The sequence below is a fragment of the Vicugna pacos genome, chromosome X (assembly GCF_048564905.1).
Source record: "Vicugna pacos chromosome X, VicPac4, whole genome shotgun sequence".
NCBI classification, from domain to species: Eukaryota; Metazoa; Chordata; class Mammalia; order Artiodactyla; family Camelidae; genus Vicugna; species Vicugna pacos.
The window spans coordinates 46851602-46877598 of record NC_133023.1 but is presented as its reverse complement, the minus strand read 5'-3'; the positions used below and the strand labels follow the sequence as shown (position 1 = coordinate 46877598).

The following is a 25997-nucleotide window of genomic DNA, read 5'->3' as shown; positions in this document are numbered from 1 at the left end:
CGGCTATTTTCTCCTGAAATGGGGTTTGGTACTGCCTTAATTTGCAGAATGGGCACTGATTTAGAAATAGTTTCTGCTTTTAAACTTAGCATCAATATTTTGTAGTATGAAAGCACTGCTTCCTTCTTTGACTGCTTTGTCATAGCAACCTGGACAAACATTTGAATATTAGTAGACATTTTACAATGAGGATAATGATCAAACTTCAACTTTGTAGTCCTTTTTTTCCCCTCTTAACGATTAAAGCAGATGTAAAATACATGTTTAGCAAGCCATAAACAGGCATGAGATGTCTTTGGAGTCATCAATATTAAATATAATACTTTTATTATACCTAGGTTTACTAAAAGTCAGAAAGGTTGTATTACATCTGTTACAAACTTGTCAACAAATATTAACTTGATGTGATTGTATTGTCATAAGTAATATAATAAAAACAAACCTGACACAATGGAAAGGTATCCCCTACTCCTGGATTGGAAGAATCAATATTGTTGAAATGGTCATACTGCCCAAGGCAATCTACAGATTTAATGAAATCCTTATCACATTACCCAGGACATATTTTGTAGAACTAGAACAAATCATAATAAAATTTATAGGGAACCACAAAAGACCTAGAATTGCCAAAGCATTACTGAAGAAAAAGAAAGGGGCTGGAGGAATACCTCTCCCAGACTTCAGAGTATACTATAGAGCTACAGTCATCAAGACAGCATGGTATTGGTACAAAAACAGATATATGGACCGATGAAACAGAAATGAGAGCCCAGAAATGAACCTACAAACTTTTGGTCAACGAATCTTCGACCAAGGAGGCAAGAATACACAATGGAATAAAGACAGTCTCTTCAGCAAAAGGTGTTGGGAAAACTGGACAGCAGCATGTAGATCAGTGAAGCTAGAACACTCCCATACACCATACACAAAAGCAAACTCAAAATGGATCAAAGACTTAAACATAAGACAAGATACAATAAAACTCCGAGAAGAAAATATAGGCAAAACATTATCTCACATACATCTCAAAAATGTTCTCCTAGGGCAGTCTACCACCACAATAGAAATAAAGGCAAGAATAAACAAATAGGACCTAATTAAACTTACAAGCTTCTGCACAGCAAGGGAAACCATAAGCAAAACAAAACGACAGCCTACAGAATGGGAGAAAATTTTTGCAAAAGATGAAACTGACAAAGGCTTGATCTCCAGAATATATAAGCAGCTCATGTGACTCAATAGGAAAAAAGCAAACAACCCAATCCAAAAATGGGCAGAAGACCTAAACAAGCAATTCTCCAAGGAAGACATACAAATGATCAAAAGGCACATGAAAAGCTGCTCAATATCACTAATTATCAGAGAAATGCAAATCAAAGCTACAATGAGGTATCACCTCACACCAGTCAGAATGGCCATCACTCAAAAGTCCACAAATGACAAATGCTGAAGAGGCTGTGGAGAAAAGGGAACCCTCCTACACTGCTGATGGGAATGCAGTTTGGTGCAGGGACTGTGGAAAACAGTATGGAGATTCCTCAAAAGACTAGGAATAGACTCATCATGTGACCCAGTAATGCTGGTCCTGGGCATATATCCAGAAGGAACCCTACTTCAAAAAGACACCTGCACCCCAATGTGCTTAGCAACACTATTTACAATAGCCAAAACATGGAAACTGCCTAAATGTCCATCAACAGATGACTGGATAAAGAAGTGGTGGTATATTCATACAATGGAATACTATTCAGCCATAAAAAGTGACAACATAACGCCATTTGCAGCAACATGGATGTCCCTGGAGAATGTCATTCTAAGTGAAGTAAGCCAGAAAGAGAAAGAAAAATACCACATGATATTGCCCATATGTGGAATCTAAAACACACACACACACACACACACACACAAACAAAGCATAAATACAAAACAGAAATAGACTCATAGACATAGAATACAAACTTGTGGTTGCCAAGGGGGATGGGGTAGGAAGGGACAGACTGGGATTTCGAAATTTGTAGATATTGACCGGCATATGTAGAAAAGATAAGCAAGATTATACTGTATAGCACATGGAAATATATACAAGATCTTGTGGTAGCTCACAGTGAACAAAAAATGCGACCATGAATATATGTATGTTCTTGTAAAACTAGAAAGTTGTGCTCTACACTGAAAATTGACACAACATTGTAAAATGACCATAGCTCAATAAGAAATGGTAAAAAAGAAAAAAACCTTTTGCACAGCAAAGAAAACCATCATCAAAACAAAAACACAATCTATGAAATGGGTGAAAATTGTTTCAAATGATGCAATCAACAAGGGGTTAATATCCAAAATATACAAAGAGCTCATACAACTCAATATCAAAAAATAAATCAATTTAAAATTGGGCAGAAGACTTGAATAGACACTTTTATTGAAAGAAGACACATCAATGACTCACAGGCAGATGAAAAGATGCTCAATATGTTTAATTATTAGAGACATGCAAATCAAAACAGCAATGAGATATCACCTCACAACTGTCAGACTGCATATCATCAGGAAGTCCACAGAGAACCAATGTTGAAGAAGATGGGGAGAAAAAGGAACCCTCCTACACTGTTGATGGAAATGTAAATTGGTGCAACCACTATGGAAACTCGTATGGTGGCTCCTAAAAAAAAAAAACTAAAACTAAAACTACCATATGATCCAGCAATTCCACTCCTGGGTATATATGCAGAAAAATAATGAAAACACTAATTTGAAAAAAATACATGCACCCCAATGTTCATAGCAGCTCTATTTACAATGGCCAAAACACGAAAGCAACCCAAGTGCCTATCAACAGATGATTGGATTAAGAAGATGTAGAATGTACCATACCTATATATCTATACAACTATATCTATGTAATGGAATGTAACTCAGACATTAAAAAGCACGAAATACTGCCATTTGCAGCAACATGGAAGGACCTAAAGATTATCATGCTTAGTGAAATGTCAGAAAAAGACAGACGCTGCAAGATATCACTTACATGTGCAATCTAAAAGATAATAGAAATAAATCATATGCAAAACAGAAACAGACCACAGATACAGAAAACAGACTTGCGGTTACCAAAGAGGAGAGGAAAGGGGGAAGGGACAAATTGTGGGGAAAGATTAACAGATACAAGCCAATACGAATAAAATTGATAAGCAACAAGCTATACTGTATTGCAAAGGAAATTATAGCCATTATTTTGTAATAATCTATAACGGAGTATAATCTGCAAAAACACTGGATCACAATGCTGTACAACCAAAACTAACATAATGTTGCAATTACTATGGTTCAATAAAAAATAAAGAACTTATGCAACCAGTCAATAATGGCATGGGAGCAGATAGCGCCAAATACAGAAGAGAAAAAGGGAATCCAAATTGACACCTGCGACTGCGTGCCTTCCCACATCAAGGGGATCCATGAAGTGATTCAGATCAGCTACAAAGTGCCATTTTGTTGATACTGCAAGTCACAGGAAGGCAATGGACTGCGGTTGGGGTTTCTGCTTCAGATTCACGACTCACCTTTTTCTTAGAAGGGTGAAGAATCCCACCCTCTTGACTTCACATTCAATTATAATAGGACCCTGGGGGTTCTGAGACGTCGCTCTAATGTGCAAACAGCCTTCCTACCCATGCTCTCTGGGATATAGTCTCCCAATCAAGGGTATCCAAGGGAGGCCTGCTCTTACTAAAGGCTTTAGGCTGGAGCACGTCACCTTTCAATGACCCAAACAAAGATGACTGCTGCATTCACATTTTCAGTCAGGAAAACCAAGTAATATCTGGTATGTGAAGGGGCAGTGAGAGAGGGAAGAGGATTATCACAAAGGATATATTTCTTTTTTGGTTTTGTTTTAAATCAAAGTTTCCTGGAGACAGCCCAGGCATCCTTCTGTCGTGTCTTGGGTGATACTCTTTGGCTCCTATTGGGCTATTGAAGTTGCCCTTAAGTAAGTACACCTAAATCCTGGAGCAGCGGGGAAACAGCAGAATATTCCTGCTCTCAGTTAAATATGTTCACCTCCAGATATGTGCCTCTGTACCCTTCAATTCCACACCCAGCCAGCAATCACCAGGTCAACTCCACTTAATGGATCCTGTCAGATACCTTTGTGAGCAGGGAAAATCCTAGATTCCTTAGCCTGGCCCTTCATGTCCTCCATTCCCCCAAAGTGAAGCCTCCATGGCAAGGCTGGCCAATTCACTGTTTCCCGATGCGTATACCTCACACAACAGGGAGCGGCCTATGAACCCAACATGCATATACAGAAAAAATTTCCCCACATCATGTCCATGCCTGTTGTTTGGCACGAAAAGGCATCCAGGATGGCTCTGAGTCATTTCCTAATCATAGTAGGTTTAGTCTCGCTTCAGGTCTTCCCCCATTCTCTCTTGGCGCTGTGTGTCAGTATAAATTCTTATGTTTAACGATTTGTGGTGCACCCTGCTAGTCTCTGAAGAAGTCAGCTGGTATAGTGGGACATGCACTGGGCTAGGAGTCTGGAGGAAAATCTTCTAGATGTATGCTGACATGACTTTATCAAACAAGGTCCTACTGTATAGCACAGGGAAGTATATTCAATACCTTGTGACGGTCGATAATGAAAAAGAATATGAAAAGGAATACACATACATATATGTGTGTGTATACATACATATATGTATATGTATGTGTGTGTGTATATATATAATATTATATATGTATATATAATGTATATATGTCACTATGCTGTACACCAGAAATTAACACAACATTGTAAATTGACGATACTTGAATTAAGAAAACAATTAAATTAAAAAAAATCTGAGCTCTGTTTGTGGTGATTGCTGAGTATAAGTTTAAATTCAAGCGTCCAAGTAGCGGTTCCTTTAGCCTGGAAATAACCCTGCCACCATCTGGGTCACCCGTGTTTTCTCTCACATCCTGTGCTAATTGCACCAGAGCACTCACTCCATTGTGTAGTCGCTGCTAGTTTTGTCTCACTCTCCACTAGGCTGTGGGCTTCTCGAGAGAAGGGACCATCTTCTTCACCATGATGCAACTCCTAGTGCCTTGCAGAGTGTCTGGCACAAGTGAGCACCCAAATATTTTGCTGAATGAGGAATCTGTACTGTTTCTACTCCAATTGATTGAGGACATTTTGTCATGATGAATGATTAAATACTCACTCTCCAAATACCTTATGCTAGCCTATAATGTGGTATAAAATGCCTCAACATTTAAATGAGAAAAGTATTTTGATCTTGCCATTTATAATCCAATTACATTAATCTGTAAAATGAGGTTTTAAAGACCCTTGTTGGTTTCAAATCTATTGATCGCTCACTTCCCCCAGCCCCCGAGACCCAACTCATGCCTCCCATCCACCAACCTCACTGTATGTTCAAATGAAAACCAGGATAGGGATGACATTCCCAGTAAGAGCTTCTCTGTTTGATGCAAAAATGGGGCTGAGGTGGGCTAAACTACACTTGCTCAGCCCTCCAGGAATCCTGCACAGGCCCCCTGGATGAACTCAACCAGGAAGCACAGATGAAAACTGTGGACCAGCTGTTTCTATTCAGCTCCAGAGACATGCACAACGAAAACTGTACCTGCTTCCATGCTCACTTTTTTGTTTTCTTTCAGATTTTCCCCCAGCTTTATTGAGGTATAACTGACACATAACATTGTGTAAGTTTAAAATATACAATGTGATAAGTTTAGACAGGTATACATTGTGAAATGTTTCCCCCAATAAGGTTAATTAACACACCCTTCACCTCACATAGTTATCATTTTGTTTCTTGTTGTCATGGTGAGAACATTAATGCTCTACTTTCACAGCAACTATCAAGTACACAATACAGTACTGTTAACTATAGTCACCATGCTGTACATTAGGTCCCTGGAACTCATTCATCTTACAACTGAAAGTTTGTACCCCTTGTCCAGTATCTCCCCATTTCCCCCACTCCGCAGCCCTTCATGCCCATTTTCTTTTAACCACTTAAATCGTATTATATTGAATCCATTAAAAGAAACAAAATACAGAGGAGGCAAATTCTGTTTCCAGAGAGCCACATTTTTTACTTGTCATGGTGTTTTGCTCAGCTTTTTGTGTTTTGCCTCATAGAGTACTCACTACCTAAGCAGGAAGTGTGGGTAGTTGGGCCCACCCTCCAGATTTATTGCTCAAATGGCAGGGCAGGGGAAGAGGATGAAAGAGAAAGTGATGAGGATATGTCTTTCTTTTCCAAGTATTCTTATCCTTTAGAATACCCTGAGAAGTTCAACCTGTAAGTCCAGAATTAGCTTTAAATTCATGACTTGTAAAGAGAACAATAGGCACGATCTTTGCTAAAACTGGCTCTAAGAAGGATTGAAAGGACTGTGTCAATACAATTATGTGCTAACAGGCTTGAAAAAAAATCAGACAACAGTGATAACAGATAAAAGTAACAGGAAATGTTTTATTGAAAAATTGACCACTCAGGTGAGTAATATCACACAGCAACCAATGTCAGATAATCTTCAACATCAGATAATCTTAGTTTTTGTATTAAAAATAAAAACTAATTTTTAAAAGCACTCCAACTAATTCACCTGGGGATGCAGTATAATAGCTGTGGTCCTGGTCAGATCTTTAAAAAGAATAGTCAGAAGCACAGGCGTGTGTATGTGTGTACCAAAACTACCAAGGCAGACTGTATGAGGGAGGGAGTGAGAGAGAGACAGAGAGAGAGATTGTGTGTGTGTGTGTGAGTGTGTGTGTGTGAGTGTGTGTGTGTGTACATGCCTGCGTGTGTGCAGAAACTACCAAGGCAGATGGTACGAGGGAGTCTAGAGACGTATAGATCTTGTGATTTATCCTCAAGCCTTGGGGAAGGGGCATGGATTTTTCTCAGGGCACAAGTCTAACAGTGTGGATGTTTGGACTGTGATGCACCCAAAGGGCATCTTCTCTTCAAGGGGACATCACCTGCAGCCCAAGCCAGGGAGCCCCTGGGGAGGGAGCCGAGCTGTTAGTCGGCCTGGGCGGCAGAGGGGGCATCCATGAGCAGAGGATCCTCCTCCGCAGTGGCACTGTTCTTCTTGGCCACAGCAACGGCAGCAGGTGTTTCAGCAGGGCTCTTCCGTATCTTGCCCTCTCCTCCCTCGGGGTCCTGGTCCTGGGTGCCAGGAGCCTGCTGCGGGTTATTGGGGCAGCGGGATCCGTAGCGTGGAGGGGGGCTCTGCTTCGGATCTCCAGCGACGCGTCCGCTCTCCTTGTTTTCCTCCTCGGGCTCCACAGAGATACTTGGTGAGGGTCTTGGAGCAAGCGCGGTGCCTCGGCCCCTAGGGCGACTCTGCAGGTAGCTGACGCGCGGCCCCCGCCGTGGCTCGGGCCCTGCGGTCTGGGCGGCCCCCGGCAGCTGGGCGGCCCGTGGACCGTTGCTAGTAGCCTGCATCGAGGGGCGGCGGATCACCGCCGGGGCCCTGCGGCAGGGCGGGAAGCGCCGCAGGCGTTGGTCTTGGGAGTGGCCAGGCGGGCGGCGCCTCAGGCCCTGGGCTGCGGTGGAGCCTTCGCCGCTGCCCTCGCCTTCGTCAGCGTCGTCCTCAGCACCCTTGGGACCGCGTGGTGGCTGCTCGCGGCGGTGGATATAGAAGGCCCGGCGGAAGCGGGGGCGGTTGGCAGCATAGCGGCTGCCCTCCACTGGTGCGCCGGCTGGCCCGGTCACGTTAGCGGCCTCGGTGCCCCGCTCGCCCTGCACCACGTCGAACTCGACCGTCTCGCCGTCGCCCACGCTGCGTTGGTACTTGTGAGGGTTGTTTCGGGTGATGGCCCTCTGGTGAACGAACACATCTTCCTGGGTGTCGTGCCTGCTGATGAAACCGTACCCATTCTTCACGTTAAACCACTTGACGGAGCCTCGCACGCTCTTAGCGATGACCTGCTTGGGCACCTTTCCCTTGGCGCCCTCCGTGGGGGTCCTGGGGATCCCATCGCCGCTGAGGTTGCCTGCGACTAGGGCCCGGGGAGGATCTCCGCCTCCCAAGGACGCCAGGTGTTTCTGCGCGGCTTGAGGGGAGATGGAAGCTGCCACCTCCGTGCAGGTGGCCTCTCCGGCCTCACTCATGAGGCCGTCAGTCCTTGCTCTCCTTTCTCAGAGAATCTGAGGGAAAGTCGGTCCTCTGAGGTTGGAAGGTGGGGGAGGGGGCTTGGGCTGGAGGTAGGAGCCTCTCTCGGGGAGGGTCGTGGGTCAGGGCCAAGGACCCTGTGGCTTCGCTCTGAGAGCCTTGGAGAGGCCTGTGGAGTCTCCTGGGGCAACGCGACGTGTTGCCAATGACAATGGCTACCGCGGTGACGTCTCAATGGGGCCCTAGCGGGGGCTCGAGATGGGGGCGGGGCACATGTGCTCTGCCCCGTGCTCCTGCCATCACGTCACAGCGCCTCGTGGCCCTGGTGGAGCAGGGGCACAGGACGCTCTAGGGAGGGGTCTTGAAGACGCTCTTGCTTGCTTGAGTGGTTGTCAAGAGAGGACCCTCCTTCCATCCCCCTGCCTTGGTTGAGGAGATTGGCAGCCTTCTAAGGGGCACTCTCCCAATATTCACTCACAAAACTGTGGTCCTCTTCCAAACCCTGGTGTCCCCTCTCCGTGGGTTAGCCATTTTGTGTAAGCAGGCAAAATGACAACGGCGTGAAATTAAGACCCAATGGAAGAAGCCTGATGTGGGGTGGGTTGGTTGATTGGTTGGTTGGTTGGTTGGTTGGTTGGTTGTGTTTTTATGTTCCTGCAGGGGAACACAGGAAGGCTGCCAGGGCTAGCATGCTAGGCCTGAGAGATGCTAAACTGGCACAGGTTTATCCAGACTAGTATCAAGATTGTGTTGACCGAAGACAAATAGACTGTCAGTCTATCCCACAGGTTTTGGACTTGCCATTGTACCCAGGATTTATTTTAAGATGCACCCAGCATTTGTTGTACTCAGGTATGGTAAGATGTCAGAAAAGGAGCTTACTGCCTTTGAAAGAAAAGTTTATTACTCACAATTCCCCAGAGGATGGGAGGCGTGACGCACCACACAGGGGCACATGGGGTCACCTACAGGAAGAAGAGAGAGGAACTTGGGTAAAGTCTTTTGCTATGTTGGCAGGAACTAGCTAGGTGGAGATGCCCCCTATTGGGAAAGAAGCAAATCATACCTGTTGAGGCTAGTGGATGGAGTGTTTGTAATAAGATTTCCACATAACTTGCAAAAACACTGGGATGGTGGGGTGAAAACAACCTTGGGTCACTAGCATGGCCCCATGACCTCAAGATGCCAAAACAATAATTACATAATATCAAAAAATATTTATTACATCTTCATATGGTGGGGGCCAATTCTGTAAAATCTCTCTCTGTCTCTCTCTCTCCTCCCTCGGTCTCTCTCTCACTACCTATATTTCTATCTCTCTCTATATTCTATTGTTTCTGTTCTCAAGAAAACAATGACAAACGAAAGAGGGAGGGAGGGAGGAAAGGAAGGAAGGGAGAAAAGGAAGGAAAGGAGGAAAGGGAGGGAGGGAGGGAGGGATGGGGCCTAGATTTTTAGATAAACAGGAAGACACATCTGGAGAAATGTGATTCCAGCATCAATCCATCTAGGTATAGTAGGTACAAATTACTTTATTTTACATTATGGACTCTCTCTATGTAGTGCTTACTCAATTCCACCTTTTATTTGATAAGGATGATCAAAGAATGGTTCGTCAATTTAACCCACTACTTTGCCAAATTCTTAAATGTAGCAAATAAGGGCAATGCAGGCTTACTCTGTTGGCTTTATAGTAGGGAAGAAATACTCCAAGGAACTTTTGAAGCACACACCAAAGTTTGCAGCTGTTTATGCAGCAATGGTATGCTAAAGCTGGCTCAAATCAACGGGTGGTAATCAGTTGTTAAAGTTTTAGGAAATTTTGTGAGCCAGTTGGCAAGCATATCATTAGTAAATATCAAATTATATAAACAAAATAAGTAAATGAATTCATTAATACATTGTATTAAAGCCAAAGGTAGTAAACACTCAAAACACATTCTTTCCTAATTATTTTACTACATTTTACTATTAATCTGTTTTTTTTTGAGCTTATTTGCATCTACTGTATCTGTAGGGTGAAAAAACTATAAATGGCGTTCTACTGCACATCTCTTCCAAAACTCCATATTCAGTGACATCATGTTGGGAGCTTGAAATCAGCCATGGTGGGAGAAATGGGAAGAGAGAAATTGGTAAGTGCATGCTGCAAATTTGTCCCCCTCCCAGAGAGCTGGTTTTTAAACAGCACACCATGCATGTATGTATGTATGTATGTATGTATGTATGTATGTATGCGTGCATATATGTATGGATGTATGGGCAAATGTTGTATTTGTGTATCTATATGTTTATGTATGTATGTAGGAATGTCTTTTACTTGTGAGGGGGCAGAGTGTTTAACTGAAGTCACAGAAAGACAACTAGCTCAAGAGATGAGAAAAGGAAGGTGGAGTAATTAAAAGAGCTGTCCTGTGGGAGTAAAGTAACAACCAAGGTTTAAGTCTTAGTGGTTTGACCTGAGGCAGGTCGCTTCACTAGTCTCGATGTAAACTGAGGGCCTCACAGTTGATAGTACTCTATCCATTTCTAAAACTGTGTGAATCCCTGGTCTATAAAATAACCCTATAGTTACCATTAACTCTATAATATATATGCATATACTTATCTTTCATGATGCTTACGTGCATTTTCTTAAATGTTTCACACATACAAGAAGGAAGTATATGTGTGTGTGTGTGTATAGTAATTTGTATGTTGATCAGGCAGAATGCATGGTCGCTGCCCCTCAGTAAGTTTTAGAATCTTGTGAGTAACTTGGAAGCACCTTGTGCAGCCTTTCTTCATTGCCCTTTCCTTTCACATACACTCCTCCAAGGTATATTTTGATATGATGAATTTCCTGCCCCTGCTCCTTTGTGATCCCTGCCTCCATCCTCTCCTTACTCCCTCTGGTCCCCAGGCAACCACTGACCTGCTCTCTCTGATATATATGTATATGTGTATATATATATATATATATATGTGTATATATATATAAATATATATATATATGTATATGTATATGTATATATTCAATTGCATTCTCTGGAATTTTACATAAATTTAATGATAGTGTATATACTCATTTTAGTCTGGCTTCTTGCACTCAGCATATTGCGATTCATTGATGTTGTAATGTATATCAATGGTTCATTACTTTTTATTGCTTTGAATATTCCATTATGTGGAAATACCACAGTGTGTTTATCCATTCACATGTTGATGGACTTTACCGATGTTTTATTATTGTGTTTATTATTTGGCTATTGAAAATAAAGCTGCTCTGAGCATTCATATACAAGTATTTGTACACATGATTTCCTTTCTCTTTGGTAAATTCCTAGGACTAGAATGCCTGGATCATATGGTAGGTGTATATGTAATATTTTAAGAAACTGCCTGCTATGATCTAAATGTCTGTGTTCCCCCCAAATTTGTATGTTAAAACTCTGATTCCCAATGTGATGGTATTAGGAGGTAGGGCTTTTGGGAGGTGAGTAGGCCATGACAATGGAGTCCTCATGAATATCGTTAATGCCCTTGTGAAAGAAGCTCCAGAGAGACAGCTCAGCCCTTCTAACCATGTGAAAACACAGTAAGACATCGCCTGGTACAAACCAAGAAGAAAGCCCTCACCAGAACGTGACCATGCTGGCTCCTTGATCTTGGACTTTCCAGCCTCCAGAAATACATCTCTGTTGTCTATAAGCCACCTAGTCTGTGGTGTTTTGTTATGGCAGCCTGAACGGACTAAGACATATTGCCAAATAGTTTTCCAATGTTGTTGTACCATTTTAGATTTCCATCAGCAATGTATTCAAATTCTAGTTCCTCCACATCTTTGCCAGCACTTGATAAAATCGGTGTTTTAAACTTTAGCCACTTTAGGGGGGAGAGTATAGCTCAGTGGGAGAGTGCGTGCTTAGCATGCTTGAGGTCCTGGGTTCAATCCCCAGCACCTCCATTAAAAAAAAGAAAGTAAAATAAATTCTATAGACTTCAGCCATTTTAATAGGTATGTCGTGGAATACTGTGTGTGTGCATGATTTTTAATTTTTAATTTTTTTCAAATTATCACCCTGTAAAATTTGATTTTTCCCTCTTGGCATAAAGCTCTGTGAATGGTATCAAATGTATAGATTAGTGTAACCATTACTGCAATCAGGATATGGCACTGTTCCATCACACCACTACCTTGGCCCCAAGTCCCAGCGACCACAGACCTATTCTCCATCAGTGTAATTTTGTCATTTTGAGAATGATATATAAGTGAAATCATGCAGTACTTTGTGATCCATCCAAGTTGTCACATGCATTAGTAGTTCATTCAATCTAATTGTATGGATGTACCATGGTGGATTTTATCCATTCACCTATTGTAAGGCATTTGGGTTGTTTCCAGGATTCTGTTTTCTGGGGTTTTTGTTTTGGTGAAATATGCATAGACCTGCCATAACATCTGCGTACAGGATTTTTCAGTGAACATAAGTTGCTGATTCCAGAGGCCCTCCATTGGTGCCCATGGTCCGTGATGCTCACAGTGCCTGTCGGCATGCAGATCGCGCCCCCTCCCAACACTGCGGTCGGGTGATGTGCTTTTACACGGTGGGTGGGCAGGTCACTCCCCCTCCATATGCCGCTGTCAGATGCTGCCCTCCGGCGAGGTTGGCGGGCGGATCTCGCCCCCTCCCAACATCACAGTAGGTGGCGGGTCACTCCCCCTCCCAATACTGCAGGTCAGATGCTGCACTAGGGCAAGATAGGTGGGCAGGTTGCACCCCCTCCCAGCACCCTGGTCACGTGCTGTGCTCCTGCCGGGAAGGCGGGTGGCCACCTGCCCTCTCCTGGCGCCAGTCGCTCCCCTGCTCTGTGCAGCTGCCTGCTCTGCCTTGGGCCCACGCTCCATAGGCAGGCTCAGGGAAGACGGGGAAACAGCCCTGCCCCTGTTCCTTGCCAAAACGCAGCTCCTTGTTTGTCTTGGCAGTGTGAATTCTCAGAGGTACCAGGGCAGAAGGATCCTATCTGCCTCAGGCTGTAAACAAGTCTCCGTCTGGCCTTTGAGGCTCCTAAGCCCTTAGGATTCAGGTTTCCACCCCACCCCTGCCTGGGTGCTAAGCACAGGAGGATATGGAGGCTGTGGCTGAGCCCCACCTCTCTTCCCCCGGAAACTTTCAGCGGGTTTTCGGAATGGGTGCGTGGCACCCTTCCCCCCAGGGAACATCAGCTGTGGGTTTCTTTTTGTTCCCGTATTTTATGGAGGGCCCAGTTTGTTTTGCCCTGTGTACCCACTCATCCATGGCGTGCAGCCCCCTGCAGCCCCCTGGGGTTGCCTCCGTGCAGCCTGCCCCCGTCCTCCACCCTGCTCGGGCAGCCTGTCCCTTCCCCCACCAGCCACTTTGCCTCTAGGGCTAGGGGTTGTGGAGACCCTCTGTGCCCATTTAACTTAGTTCTGTCAGTCAAGGGGTGTAGATCCGTACAGATCCGAGCCTCGGAGGTTCCCCCTCCCTCCCGCCGACCTCTCTGTTGGAGAGGGAAGGACCCAGTGAATGAGTGCTATTCCTCCTTTGCTGCTCCCTCCCTGCGGGACCGGTCCCACACTGTTTTGCTTTTTCTTCTTTCTTTTTTCCTTTTCTCCCACAGGATCCGTGGTGTCTTTGTCTTTTGAAGAGGTCGATGTTCTGTCGGAGTTCAGCAGGTGCTCTGGTTGGCTGGATGGGTGCACGGATGTGAGTTTTGGTGTATTTGTGGGAGAGGGTGAGCTATGAGCGTCCTTCTACTCCGCCATCTTAGCCCCCTTCTGCTGTGCAAAAGGTTTTAAGTTTAATTAGGTCCAATTCATTTATTTTTGCCTTTATTTCTTTTGCTTTAATAGACTGATCCAAGAAAATATTGCTAAGATTTATGTCAAAGAGTGATCCGCCTATGCTCTCTTCTAGGAATTTTATAGTTTCTGCTCTTTATTGTTGTATGTGGTGTGAGGGAATGACCTAATCTCATTGTTTTACATATGGCTGTCCAGTTTTCCCAGCACCACTTGTTGAAAAGATGGTCTTTTCTCCATTGTGTACTCTTGCTTCCTTTGTCATGATTGGTTGACCACAGGTGTGTGCGTTTACTTTTGGGCTCTCTTTTCTGTTCTGTTGGTTCTATGTTTCTGCTCTTGTCGCAATGCCATGCAGTTTGATTACTGTAGCTTTGTAGTATGGTCTTAAGCCTGGGAGGGTTATACCTCCAGCCTTGTTCTTTTTTCTCAAGACCACTTTGGCTTTTAGGCATCTTTTGTGGTTCCATATGGATTTTAGGATTGTTTGCTCTAGCCTGTTTGGCCCTGGGTGTCTCAGCACTGTTGTCAGCCTGCTGGTGGGCATATAAGCCCCCAGGGCTAACAAGCTACAGAGAGGACTCCAAAATGATGCTTGCCAGCACCAGTGTCTTTGTGGTTGGATGAGACCCCCAAAATGGCTGCCGCCAGTGTCTGTGTCCTGAGCAGGAGTCCCAGTTGCTCCCAGCCCCTCTGGGAGGCTCTCCAAGATCAGTAAATAGGTTTTACCCAGGCTCCTTTCAGAATGCTGCATCTGTACTGGGACTCAGAGCATGTGAGATTTTGCATGTGCCCCTTAAGAGCAGAGTCTGTTTCTCACAGTCCTCTGGCACTTCTTTATGCAAGTCCCCCTAGCCTTCAATGCCAGATGTTCTGGAGACACATCTTCCCAGGGCAAGACTGCCAAGCTCGGGAGCTCAATGTGGGGTTTGGACCCCGCACTCCTTGAGGAGAACCTCTGCAATTGTGATTATTCTCCCACTTGTGGGTAACCTACCCAGGGGTGTGGGTCTTGACCATACAGCATCTCTGCCTCTCCTGCCCATCTCATTGTGGTTCTGGTACCGTACTCAGGCTTGGCTGCTCACCACTCAAAAGCCAATACTCAAAAGACAGGTGGTGGTAATAAAGGAAAGCTTGCTTTATTTAGGAAGCCAGCGGCCTGGGGAGAAGGAAGACTCATATCCAAAAGCCAATTCCCAACTGCCAATCAGGGGGAAAAGAGCTTCTAAAAGGGAGATTCAGGAGTGTATAGGCAGAGGGAGGGACCTACATGCAGAAGGCCTAGCTCAAACAATCATCTTGAAGTTGGTTATGTGGTGGTCTTCTCAGTGTCATCTAGATTGTTTTAAGTAGAGTTAATCTTTAACTCCAGGGTCAGTTTGTGTTCCTTTCCTTGAGGCCAGTTCTTGGAACTGTGTGAGATGGAGCAGCTTATGTCATGGCTACAGTCTGATCTCCATGTGATTAATTTCTTCCACTTGGTGGAGAATTTAGTATTTGCAAACAGCTCAAAGGATATGGCTCAGAATATTATCTATAGCCCTTGAGGAGGAACTAAATGTCCTTGACTTTGTTTAATGGCTGAACTACTATAACTTTGTCTTTTTTTGCCTGCTTGCCTTTGCTTCTGCATTTTCTCATTTATCTGATTAAAGTTATTTTTGGGAATTAGATAGGAGGCTACTTTTTTTTTTTTTGGAAACAAAAGGCAGAGAGAGGACATGGGACTGGGTTTTGTCCCAGGAAAGGCCCCAGAGTCTTGGATTTAATCTCCCTTTTTTTTTTTTAATATTCTTCAATCTTGAGAAGGAACAGATGCAGAAGAAGAAGGGGAATGAAGTTTTTGGATAGAGAGGTTCGTCATAAACTTGGCAGAGGAATACAGTTTTAGTTCCCATTTTTGTTTCAATTTTCCCCAAATCTTTGAGGGAGTAGGGCAACAATCTCTCCGGCTATTTTCTCCTGAAATGGGGTTTGGTACTGCCTTAATTTGCAGAATGGGCACTGATTTAGAAATAGTTTCTAGTTTTAAACTTAGCATCAATATTTTGTATTATGAAAGCACTGCTTCCTTCTTTGACTGCTTTGTCATAGCAACCTGGACAAACATTTGAATATTAGTAGACATTTTACAATGAGGATAATGATCAAAATTCAACTTTGTAGTCCTTTTTTTCCCCTCTTAACGATTAAAGCAGATGTAAAATACATGTTTAGCAAGCCATAAACAGGCATGAGATGTCTTTGGAGTCATCAATATTAAATATAATACTTTTATTATACCTAGGTTTACTAAAAGTCAGAAAGGTTGTATTACATCTGTTACAAACTTGTCAACAAATATTAACTTGATGTGATTGTATTGTCATAAGTAATATAATAAAAACAAACCTGACACAATGGAAAGGTATCCCCTACTCCTGGATTGGAAGAATCAATATTGTTGAAATGGTCATACTGCCCAAGGCAATCTACAGATTTAATGAAATCCTTATCACATTACCCAGGACATATTTTGTAGAACTAGAACAAATCATAATAAAATTTATAGGGAACCACAAAAGACCTAGAATTGCCAAAGCATTACTGAAGAAAAAGAAAGGGGCTGGAGGAATACCTCTCCCAGACTTCAGAGTATACTATGGAGCTACAGTCATCAAGACAGCATGGTATTGGTACAAAAACAGATATATGGACCGATGAAACAGAAATGAGAGCCCAGAAATGAACCTACAAACTTTTGGTCAACGAATCTTCGACCAAGGAGGCAAGAATACACAATGGAATAAAGACAGTCTCTTCAGCAAAAGGTGTTGGGAAAACTGGACAGCAGCATGTAGATCAGTGAAGCTAGAACACTCCCATACACCATACACAAGAGAAACTCAAAATGGACCAAAGACTTAAACATAAGACAAGATACAATAAAACTCCGAGAAGAAAATAGAGGCAAAACATTATCTCACATACATCTCAAAAATGTTCTCCTAGGGCAGTCTACCACCACAATAGAAATAAAGGCAAGAATAAACAAATAGGACCTAATTAAACTTACAAGCTTCTGCACAGCAAAGGAAACCATAAGCAAAACAAAACGACAGCCTACAGAATGGGAGAAAATTTTTGCAAAAGATGAAACTGACAAAGGCTTGATCTCCAGAATATATAAGCAGCTCATGTGACTCAATAGGAAAAAAGCAAACAACCCAATCCAAAAATGGGCAGAAGACCTAAACAAGCAATTCTCCAAGGAAGACATACAAATGATCAAAAGGCACATGAAAAGCTGCTCAATATCACTAATTATCAGAGAAATGCAAATCAAAGCTACAAGGAGGTATCACCTCACACCAGTCAGAATGGCCATCACTCAAAAGTCCACAAATGACAAATGCTGAAGAGGCTGTGGAGAAAAGGGAACCCTCCTACACTGCTGATGGGAATGCAGTTTGGTGCAGGGACTGTGGAAAACAGTATGGAGATTCCTCAAAAGACTAGGAATAGACGTATCATGTGACCCAGTAATGCTGGTCCTGGGCATATATCCAGAAGGAACCCTACTTCAAAAAGACACCTGCACCCCAATGTTCATAGCAACACTATTTACAATAGCCAAAACATGGAAACTGCCTAAATGTCCATCAACAGATGACTGGATAAAGAAGTGGTGGTATATTTATACAATGGAATACTATTCAGCCATAAAAAGTGACAACATAACGCCATTTGCAGCAACATGGATGTCCCTGGAGAATGTCATTCTAAGTGAAGTAAGCCACAAAGAGAAAGAAAAATACCACACGATATTGCCCATATGTGGAATCTAAAACACACACACACACACACACACACAAACAAAGCATAAATACAAAACAGAAATAGACTCATAGACATAGAATACAAACTTGTGGTTGCCAAGGGGGATGGGTTGGGAAGGGACAGACTGGGATTTCGAAATTTGTAGATTTTGACCGGCATATGTAGAAAAGATAAGCAAGATTATACTGTATAGCACACGGAAATATATACAAGATCTTGTGGTAGCTCACAGTGAAAAAAAAATGCGACTATGAATATATGTATGTTCATGTATAACGAGAAAGTTGTGCTCTACACTGAAAATTGACACAACATTGTAAAATGACTATAGCTCAATAAGAAATGTTAAAAAAGAAAAAAACCTTTTGCACAGCAAAGAAAACCATCATCAAAACAAAAACACAATCTATGCAATGGGTGAAAATAGTTTCAAATGATGCAATCAACAAGGGGTTAATATCCAAAATATACAAAGAGCTCATACAACTCAATATCAAAAGATAAATCAATTTAAAATTGGGCAGAAGACTTGAATAGACACTTTTATTGAAAGAAGACACATCAATGACTCACAGGCAGATGAAAAGATGCTCAATAGTTTTAATTATTAGAGACATGCAAATCAAATCAGCAATGAGATATCACCTCACAACTGTCACACTGCATATCATCAGGAAGTCCACAGAGAACCGATGTTGAAGAAGATGGGGAGAAAAAGGAACCCTCCTACACTGTTGATGGAAATGTAAATTGGTGCAACCACTATGGAAACTCGTATGGTGGCTCCTAAAAAAAAAAAAAACTAAAACTAAAACTATCATATGATCCAGCAATTCCACTCCTGGGTATATATGCAGAAAAATAATGAAAACACTAATTTGAAAAAAATACATGCACCCCAATGTTCATAGCAGCTCTATTTACAATGGCCAAAACACGAAAGCAACCCAAGTGCCTATCAACAGATGATTGGATTAAGAAGATGTAGAATGTACCATACCTATATATCTATACAACTATATCTATGTAATGGAATGTAACTCAGACATTAAAAAGCACGAAATACTGCCATTTGCAGCAACATGGAAGGACCTAAAGATTATCATGCTTAGTGAAATGTCAGAAAAAGACAGACGCTGCAAGATATCACTTACATGTGCAATCTAAAAGATAATAGAAATAAATCATATACAAAACACAAACAGACCACAGATACAGAAAACAAACTTGCGGTTACCAAAGAGGAGAGGTAAGGGGGAAGGGACAAATTGTGGGGAAGGATTAACAGATACAAGCCAATACATATAAAATTGATAAGCAACAAGCTATACTGTATTGCAAAGGAAATTATAGCCATTATTTTGTAATAATCTATAACGGAGTATAATCTGCAAAAACACTGGATCACAATGCTGTACAACCAAAACTAACATAATGTTGCAATTACTATGGTTCAATAAAAAATAAAGAACTTATGCAACCAGTCAATAATGGCATGGGAGCAGATAGCGCCAAATACAGAAGAGAAAAAGGGAATCCAAATTGACACCTGCGACTGCGTGCCTTCCCACATCAAGGGGATCCATGAAGTGATTCAGATCAGCTACAAAGTGCCATTTTGTTGATACTGCAAGTCACAGGAAGGCAATGGACTGCGGCTGGGGTTTCTGCTTCAGATTCACGACTCACCTTTTTCTTAGAAGGGTGAAGAATCCCACCCTCTTGACTTCACATTCAATTATAATAGGACACTGGGGGTTCTGAGACGTCGCTCTAATGTGCAAACAGCCTTCCTACCCATGCTCTCTGGGATATAGTCTCCCAATCAAGGGTATCCAAGGGAGGCCTGCTCTTACTAAAGGCTTTAGGCTGGAGCACGTCACCTTTCCATGACCCAAACAAAGATGACTGCTGCATTCACATTTTCAGTCAGGAAAACCAAGTAATATCTGGTATGTGAAGGGGCAGTGAGAGAGGGAAGAGGATTATCACAAAGGATATATTTCTTTTTTGGTTTTGTTTTAAATCAAAGTTTCCTGGAGACAGCCCAGGCATCCTTCTGTCGTGTCTTGGGTGATACTCTTTGGCTCCTATTGGGCTATTGAAGTTGCCCTTAAGTAAGTACACCTAAATCCTGGAGCAGCGGGGAAACAGCAGAATATTCCTGCTCTCAGTTAAATATGTTCACCTCCAGATATGTGCCTCTGTACCCTTCAATTCCACACCCAGCCAGCAATCACCAGGTCAACTCCACTTAATGGATCCTGTCAGATACCTTTGTGAGCAGGGAAAATCCTAGATTCCTTAGCCTGGCCCTTCATGTCCTCCATTCCCCCAAAGTGAAGCCTCCATGGCAAGGCTGGCCAATTCACTGTTTCCCGATGCGTATACCTCACACAACAGGGAGCGGCCTATGAACCCAACATGCATATACAGAAAAAATTTCCCCACATCATGTCCATGCCTGTTGTTTGGCACGAAAAGGCATCCAGGATGGCTCTGAGTCATTTCCTAATCATAGTAGGTTTAGTCTCGCTTCAGGTCTTCCCCCATTCTCTCTTGGCGCTGTGTGTCAGTATAAATTCTTATGTTTAACGATTAGTGGTGCACCCTGCTAGTCTCTGAAGAAGTCAGCTGGTATAGTGGGACATGCACTGGGCTAGGAGTCTGGAGGAAAATCTTCTAGATGTATGCTGACATGACTTTATCAAACAAGGTCCTACTGTATAGCACAGGGAAGTATATTCAATACCTTGTGACGGTCTATAATGAGAAAGAATATGAAAAGGAATACACATACATATGTGTGTGTATATATACATATATGTATATGTATGTGTGTGTGTATATATATAATATTATATATGTATATATAATGTATATATGTCACTATGCTGTACACCAGAAATTAACACAACATTGTAAATTGACGATACTTGAATTAAGAAAAAAATTAAATTAAAAAAAATCTGAGCTCTGTTTGTGGTGATTGCTGAGTATAAGTTTAAATTCAAGCGTCCAAGTAGCGGTTCCTTTAGCCTGGAAATAACCCTGCCACCATCTGGGTCACCCGTGTTTTCTCTCACATCCTGTGCTAATTGCACCAGAGCACTCACTCCATTGTGTAGTCGCTGCTAGTTTTGTCTCACTCTCCACTAGGCTGTGGGCTTCTCGAGAGAAGGGACCATCTTCTTCACCATGATGCAACTCCTAGTGCCTTGCAGAGTGTCTGGCACAAGTGAGCACCCAAATATTTTGCTGAATGAGGAATCTGTACTGTTTCTACTCCAATTGATTGAGGACATTTTGTCATGATGAATGATTAAATACTCACTCTCCAAATACCTTATGCTAGCCTATGATGTGGTATAAAATGCCTCAACATTTAAATGAGAAAAGTATTTTGATCTTGCCATTTATAATCCAATTACATTAATCTGTAAAATGAGGTTTTAAAGACCCTTGTTGGTTTCAAATCTATTGATCGCTCACTTCCCCCAGCCCCCCAGACCCAACTCATGCCTCCCATCCACCAACCTCACTGTATGTTCAAATGAAAACCAGGATAGGGATGACATTCCCAGTAAGAGCTTCTCTGTTTGATGCAAAAATGGGGCTGAGGTGGGCTAAACTACACTTGCTCAGCCCTCCAGGAATCCTGCACAGGCCCCCTGGATGAACTCAACCAGGAAGCACAGATGAAAACTGTGGACTAGCTGTTTCTATTCAGCTCCAGAGACATGCACAACGAAAACTGTACCTGCTTCCATGCTCACTTTTTTGTTTTCTTTCAGATTTTCCCCCAGCTTTATTGAGGTATAACTGACACATAACATTGTGTAAGTTTAAAATATACAATGTGATAAGTTTAGACAGGTATACATTGTGAAATGTTTCCCCCAATAAGGTTAATTAACACACCCTTCACCTCACATAGTTATCATTTTGTTTCTTGTTGTCATGGTGAGAACATTAATGCTCTACTTTCACAGCAACTATCAAGTACACAATACAGTACTGTTAACTATAGTCACCATGCTGTACATTAGGTCCCTGGAACTCATTCATCTTACAACTGAAAGTTTGTACCCCTTGTCCAGTATCTCCCCATTTCCCCCACCCCCCAGCCCTTCATGCCCATTTTCTTTTAACCACTTAAATCGTATTATATTGAATCCATTAAAAGAAACAAAATACAGAGGAGGCAAATTCTGTTTCCAGAGAGCCACATTTTTTACTTGTCATGGTGTTTTGCTCAGCTTTTTGTGTTTTGCCTCATAGAGTACTCACTACCTAAGCAGGAAGTGTGGGTAGTTGGGCCCACCCTCCAGATTTATTGCTCAAATGGCAGGGCAGGGGAAGAGGATGAAAGAGAAAGTGATGAGGATATGTCTTTCTTTTCCAAGTATTCTTATCCTTTAGAATACCCTGAGAAGTTCAACCTGTAAGTCCAGAATTAGCTTTAAATTCATGACTTGTAAAGAGAACAATAGGCACGATCTTTGCTAAAACTGGCTCTAAGAAGGATTGAAAGGACTGTGTCAATACAATTATGTGCTAACAGGCTTGAAAAAAAATCAGACAACAGTGATAACAGATAAAAGTAACAGGAAATGTTTTATTGAAAAAATGACCACTCAGGTGAGTAATATCACACAGCAACCAATGTCAGATAATCTTCAACATCAGATAATCTTAGTTTTTGTATTAAAAATAAAAACTAATTTTTAAAAGCACTCCAACTAATTCACCTGGGGATGCAGTATAATAGCTGTGGTCCTGGTCAGATCTTTAAAAAGAATAGTCAGAAGCACAGGCGTGTGTGTGTGTACCAAAACTACCAAGGCAGACTGTATGAGGGAGGGAGTGAGAGAGAGACAGAGAGAGAGAGAGTGTGTGTGTGTGTGTGTGTGAGTGTGTGTGTGTGAGTGTGTGTGTGTGTACATGCCTGCGTGTGTGCAGAAACTACCAAGGCAGATGGTACGAGGGAGTCTAGAGACGTATAGATCTTGTGATTTATCCTCAAGCCTTGGGGAAGGGGCATGGATTTTTCTCAGGGCACAAGTCTAACAGTGTGGATGTTTGGACTGTGATGCACCCAAAGGGCATCTTCTCTTCAAGGGGACATCACCTGCAGCCCAAGCCAGGGAGCCCCTGGGGAGGGAGCCGAGCTGTTAGTCGGCCTGGGCGGCAGAGGGGGCATCCATGGGCAGAGGATCCTCCTCCGCAGTGGCACTGTTCTTCTTGGCCACAGCAACGGCAGCAGGTGTTTCAGCAGGGCTCTTCCGTATCTTGCCCTCTCCTCCCTCGGGGTCCTGGTCCTGGGTGCCAGGAGCCTGCTGCGGGTTATTGGGGCAGCGGGATCCGTAGCGTGGAGGGGGGCTCTGCTTCGGATCTCCAGCGACGCGTCCGCTCTCCTTGTTTTCCTCCTCGGGCTCCACAGAGATACTTGGTGAGGGTCTTGGAGCAAGCGCGGTGCCTCGGCCCCTAGGGCGACTCTGCAGGTAGCTGACGCGCGGCCCCCGCCGTGGCTCGGGCCCTGCGGTCTGGGCGGCCCCCGGCAGCTGGGCGGCCCGTGGACCGTTGCTAGTAGCCTGCATCGAGGGGCGGCGGATCACCGCCGGGGCCCTGCGGCAGGGCGGGAAGCGCCGCAGGCGTTGGTCTTGGGAGTGGCCAGGCGGGCGGCGCCTCAGGCCCTGGGCTGCGGTGGAGCCTTCGCCGCTGCCCTCGCCTTCGTCAGCGTCGTCCTCAGCACCCTTGGGACCGCGTGGTGGCTGCTCGCGGCGGTGGATATAGAAGGCCCGGCGGAAGCGGGGGCGGTTGGCAGCATAGCGGCTGCCCTCCACTGGTGCGCCGGCTGGCCCGGTCACGTTAGCGGCCTCGGTGCCCCGCTCGCCCTGCACCACGTCGAACTCGACCGTCTCGCCGTCGCCCACGCTGCGTTGGTACTTGTGAGGGTTGTTTCGGGTGATGGCCCTCTGGTGAACGAACACATCTTCCTGGGTGTCGTGCCTGCTGATGAAACCGTACCCATTCTTCACGTTAAACCACTTGACGGAGCCTCGCACGCTCTTAGCGATGACCTGCTTGGGCACCTTTCCCTTGGCGCCCTCCGCGGGGGTCCTGGGGATCCCATCGCCGCTGAGGTTGCCTGCGACTAGGGCCCGGGGAGGATCTCCGCCTCCCAAGGACGCCAGGTGTTTCTGCGCGGCTTGAGGGGAGATGGAAGCTGCCACCTCCGTGCAGGTGGCCTCTCCGGCCTCACTCATGAGGCCGTCAGTCCTTGCTCTCCTTTCTCAGAGAATCTGAGGGAAAGTCGGTCCTCTGAGGTTGGAAGGTGGGGGAGGGGGCTTGGGCTGGAGGTAGGAGCCTCTCTCGGGGAGGGTCGTGGGTCAGGGCCAAGGACCCTGTGGCTTCGCTCTGAGAGCCTTGGAGAGGCCTGTGGAGTCTCCTGGGGCAACGCGACGTGTTGCCAATGACAATGGCTACCGCGGTGACGTCTCAATGGGGCCCTAGCGGGGGCTCGAGATGGGGGCGGGGCACATGTGCTCTGCCCCGTGCTCCTGCCATCACGTCACAGCGCCTCGTGGCCCTGGTGGAGCAGGGGCACAGGACGCTCTAGGGAGGGGTCTTGAAGACGCTCTTGCTTGCTTGAGTGGTTGTCAAGAGAGGACCCTCCTTCCATCCCCCTGCCTTGGTTGAGGAGATTGGCAGCCTTCTAAGGGGCACTCTCCCAACATTCACTCACAAAACTGTGGTCCTCTTCCAAACCCTGGTGTCCCCTCTCCGTGGGTTAGCCATTTTGTGTAAGCAGGCAAAATGACAACGGCGTGAAATTAAGACCCAATGGAAGAAGCCTGATGTGGGGTGGGTTGGTTGATTGGTTGGTTGGTTGGTTGGTTGGTTGGTTGGTTGTGTTTTATGTTCCTGCAGGGGAACACAGGAAGGCTGCCAGGGCTAGCATGCTAGGCCTGAGAGATGCTAAACTGGCACAGGTTTAACCAGACTAGTATCAAGATTGTGTTGACCGAAGACAAATAGACTGTCAGTCTATCCCACAGGTTTTGGACTTGCCATTGTACCCAGGATTTATTTTAAGATGCACCCAGCATTTGTTGTACTCAGGTATGGTAAGATGTCAGAAAAGGAGCTTACTGCCTTTGAAAGAAAAGTTTATTACTCACAATTCCCCAGAGGATGGGAGGCGTGACGCACCACACAGGGGCACATGGGGTCACCTACAGGAAGAAGAGAGAGGAACTTGGGTAAAGTCTTTTGCTATGTTGGCAGGAACTAGCTAGGTGGAGATGCCCCCTATTGGGAAAGAAGCAAATCATACCTGTTGAGGCTAGTGGATGGAGTGTTTGTAATAAGATTTCCACATAACTTGCAAAAACACTGGGATGGTGGGGTGAAAACAACCTTGGGTCACTAGCATGGCCCCATGACCTCAAGATGCCAAAACAATAATTACATAATATCAAAAAATATTTATTACATCTTCATATGGTGGGGGCCAATTCTGTAAAATCTCTCTCTGTCTCTCTCTCTCCTCCCTCGGTCTCTCTCTCACTACCTATATTTCTATCTCTCTCTATATTCTATTGTTTCTGTTCTCAAGAAAACAATGACAAACGAAAGAGGGAGGGAGGGAGGAAAGGAAGGAAGGGAGAAAAGGAAGGAAAGGAGGAAAGGGAGGGAGGGAGGGAGGGATGGGGCCTAGATTTTTAGATAAACAGGAAGACACATCTGGAGAAATGTGATTCCAGCATCAATCCATCTAGGTATAGTAGGTACAAATTACTTTATTTTACATTATGGACTCTCTCTATGTAGTGCTTACTCAATTCCACCTTTTATTTGATAAGGATGATCAAAGAATGGTTCGTCAATTTAACCCACTACTTTGCCAAATTCTTAAATGTAGCAAATAAGGGCAATGCAGGCTTACTCTGTTGGCTTTATAGTAGGGAAGAAATACTCCAAGGAACTTTTGAAGCACACACCAAAGTTTGCAGCTGTTTATGCAGCAATGGTATGCTAAAGCTGGCTCAAATCAACGGGTGGTAATCAGTTGTTAAAGTTTTAGGAAATTTTGTGAGCCAGTTGGCAAGCATATCATTAGTAAATATCAAATTATATAAACAAAATAAGTAAATGAATTCATTAATACATTGTATTAAAGCCAAAGGTAGTAAACACTCAAAACACATTCTTTCCTAATTATTTTACT

General features: G+C 44.0%; 2 protein-coding genes across 2 annotated transcripts; both read right to left on the bottom strand.

The window, feature by feature from the left end:
* Positions 1 to 6471: 6471 nt before the first annotated feature.
* Positions 6472 to 8320, bottom strand: LOC140691998 (uncharacterized). The gene has a single exon (XM_072956619.1). It carries the CDS (start codon positions 8136 to 8138, stop codon positions 7044 to 7046), a length of 1095 nt encoding a protein of 364 aa, XP_072812720.1. The 5' UTR covers positions 8139 to 8320; the 3' UTR covers positions 6472 to 7043.
* Positions 8321 to 22362: 14042 nt separating this feature from the next.
* LOC140691997 (uncharacterized) lies at positions 22363 to 24215 on the bottom strand. The gene has a single exon (XM_072956618.1). The coding sequence runs from the start codon at positions 24031 to 24033 to the stop codon at positions 22939 to 22941; it is 1095 nt and encodes a 364-aa protein (XP_072812719.1). The 5' UTR covers positions 24034 to 24215; the 3' UTR covers positions 22363 to 22938.
* Between the last annotated feature and the right edge of the window lie 1782 nt (positions 24216 to 25997).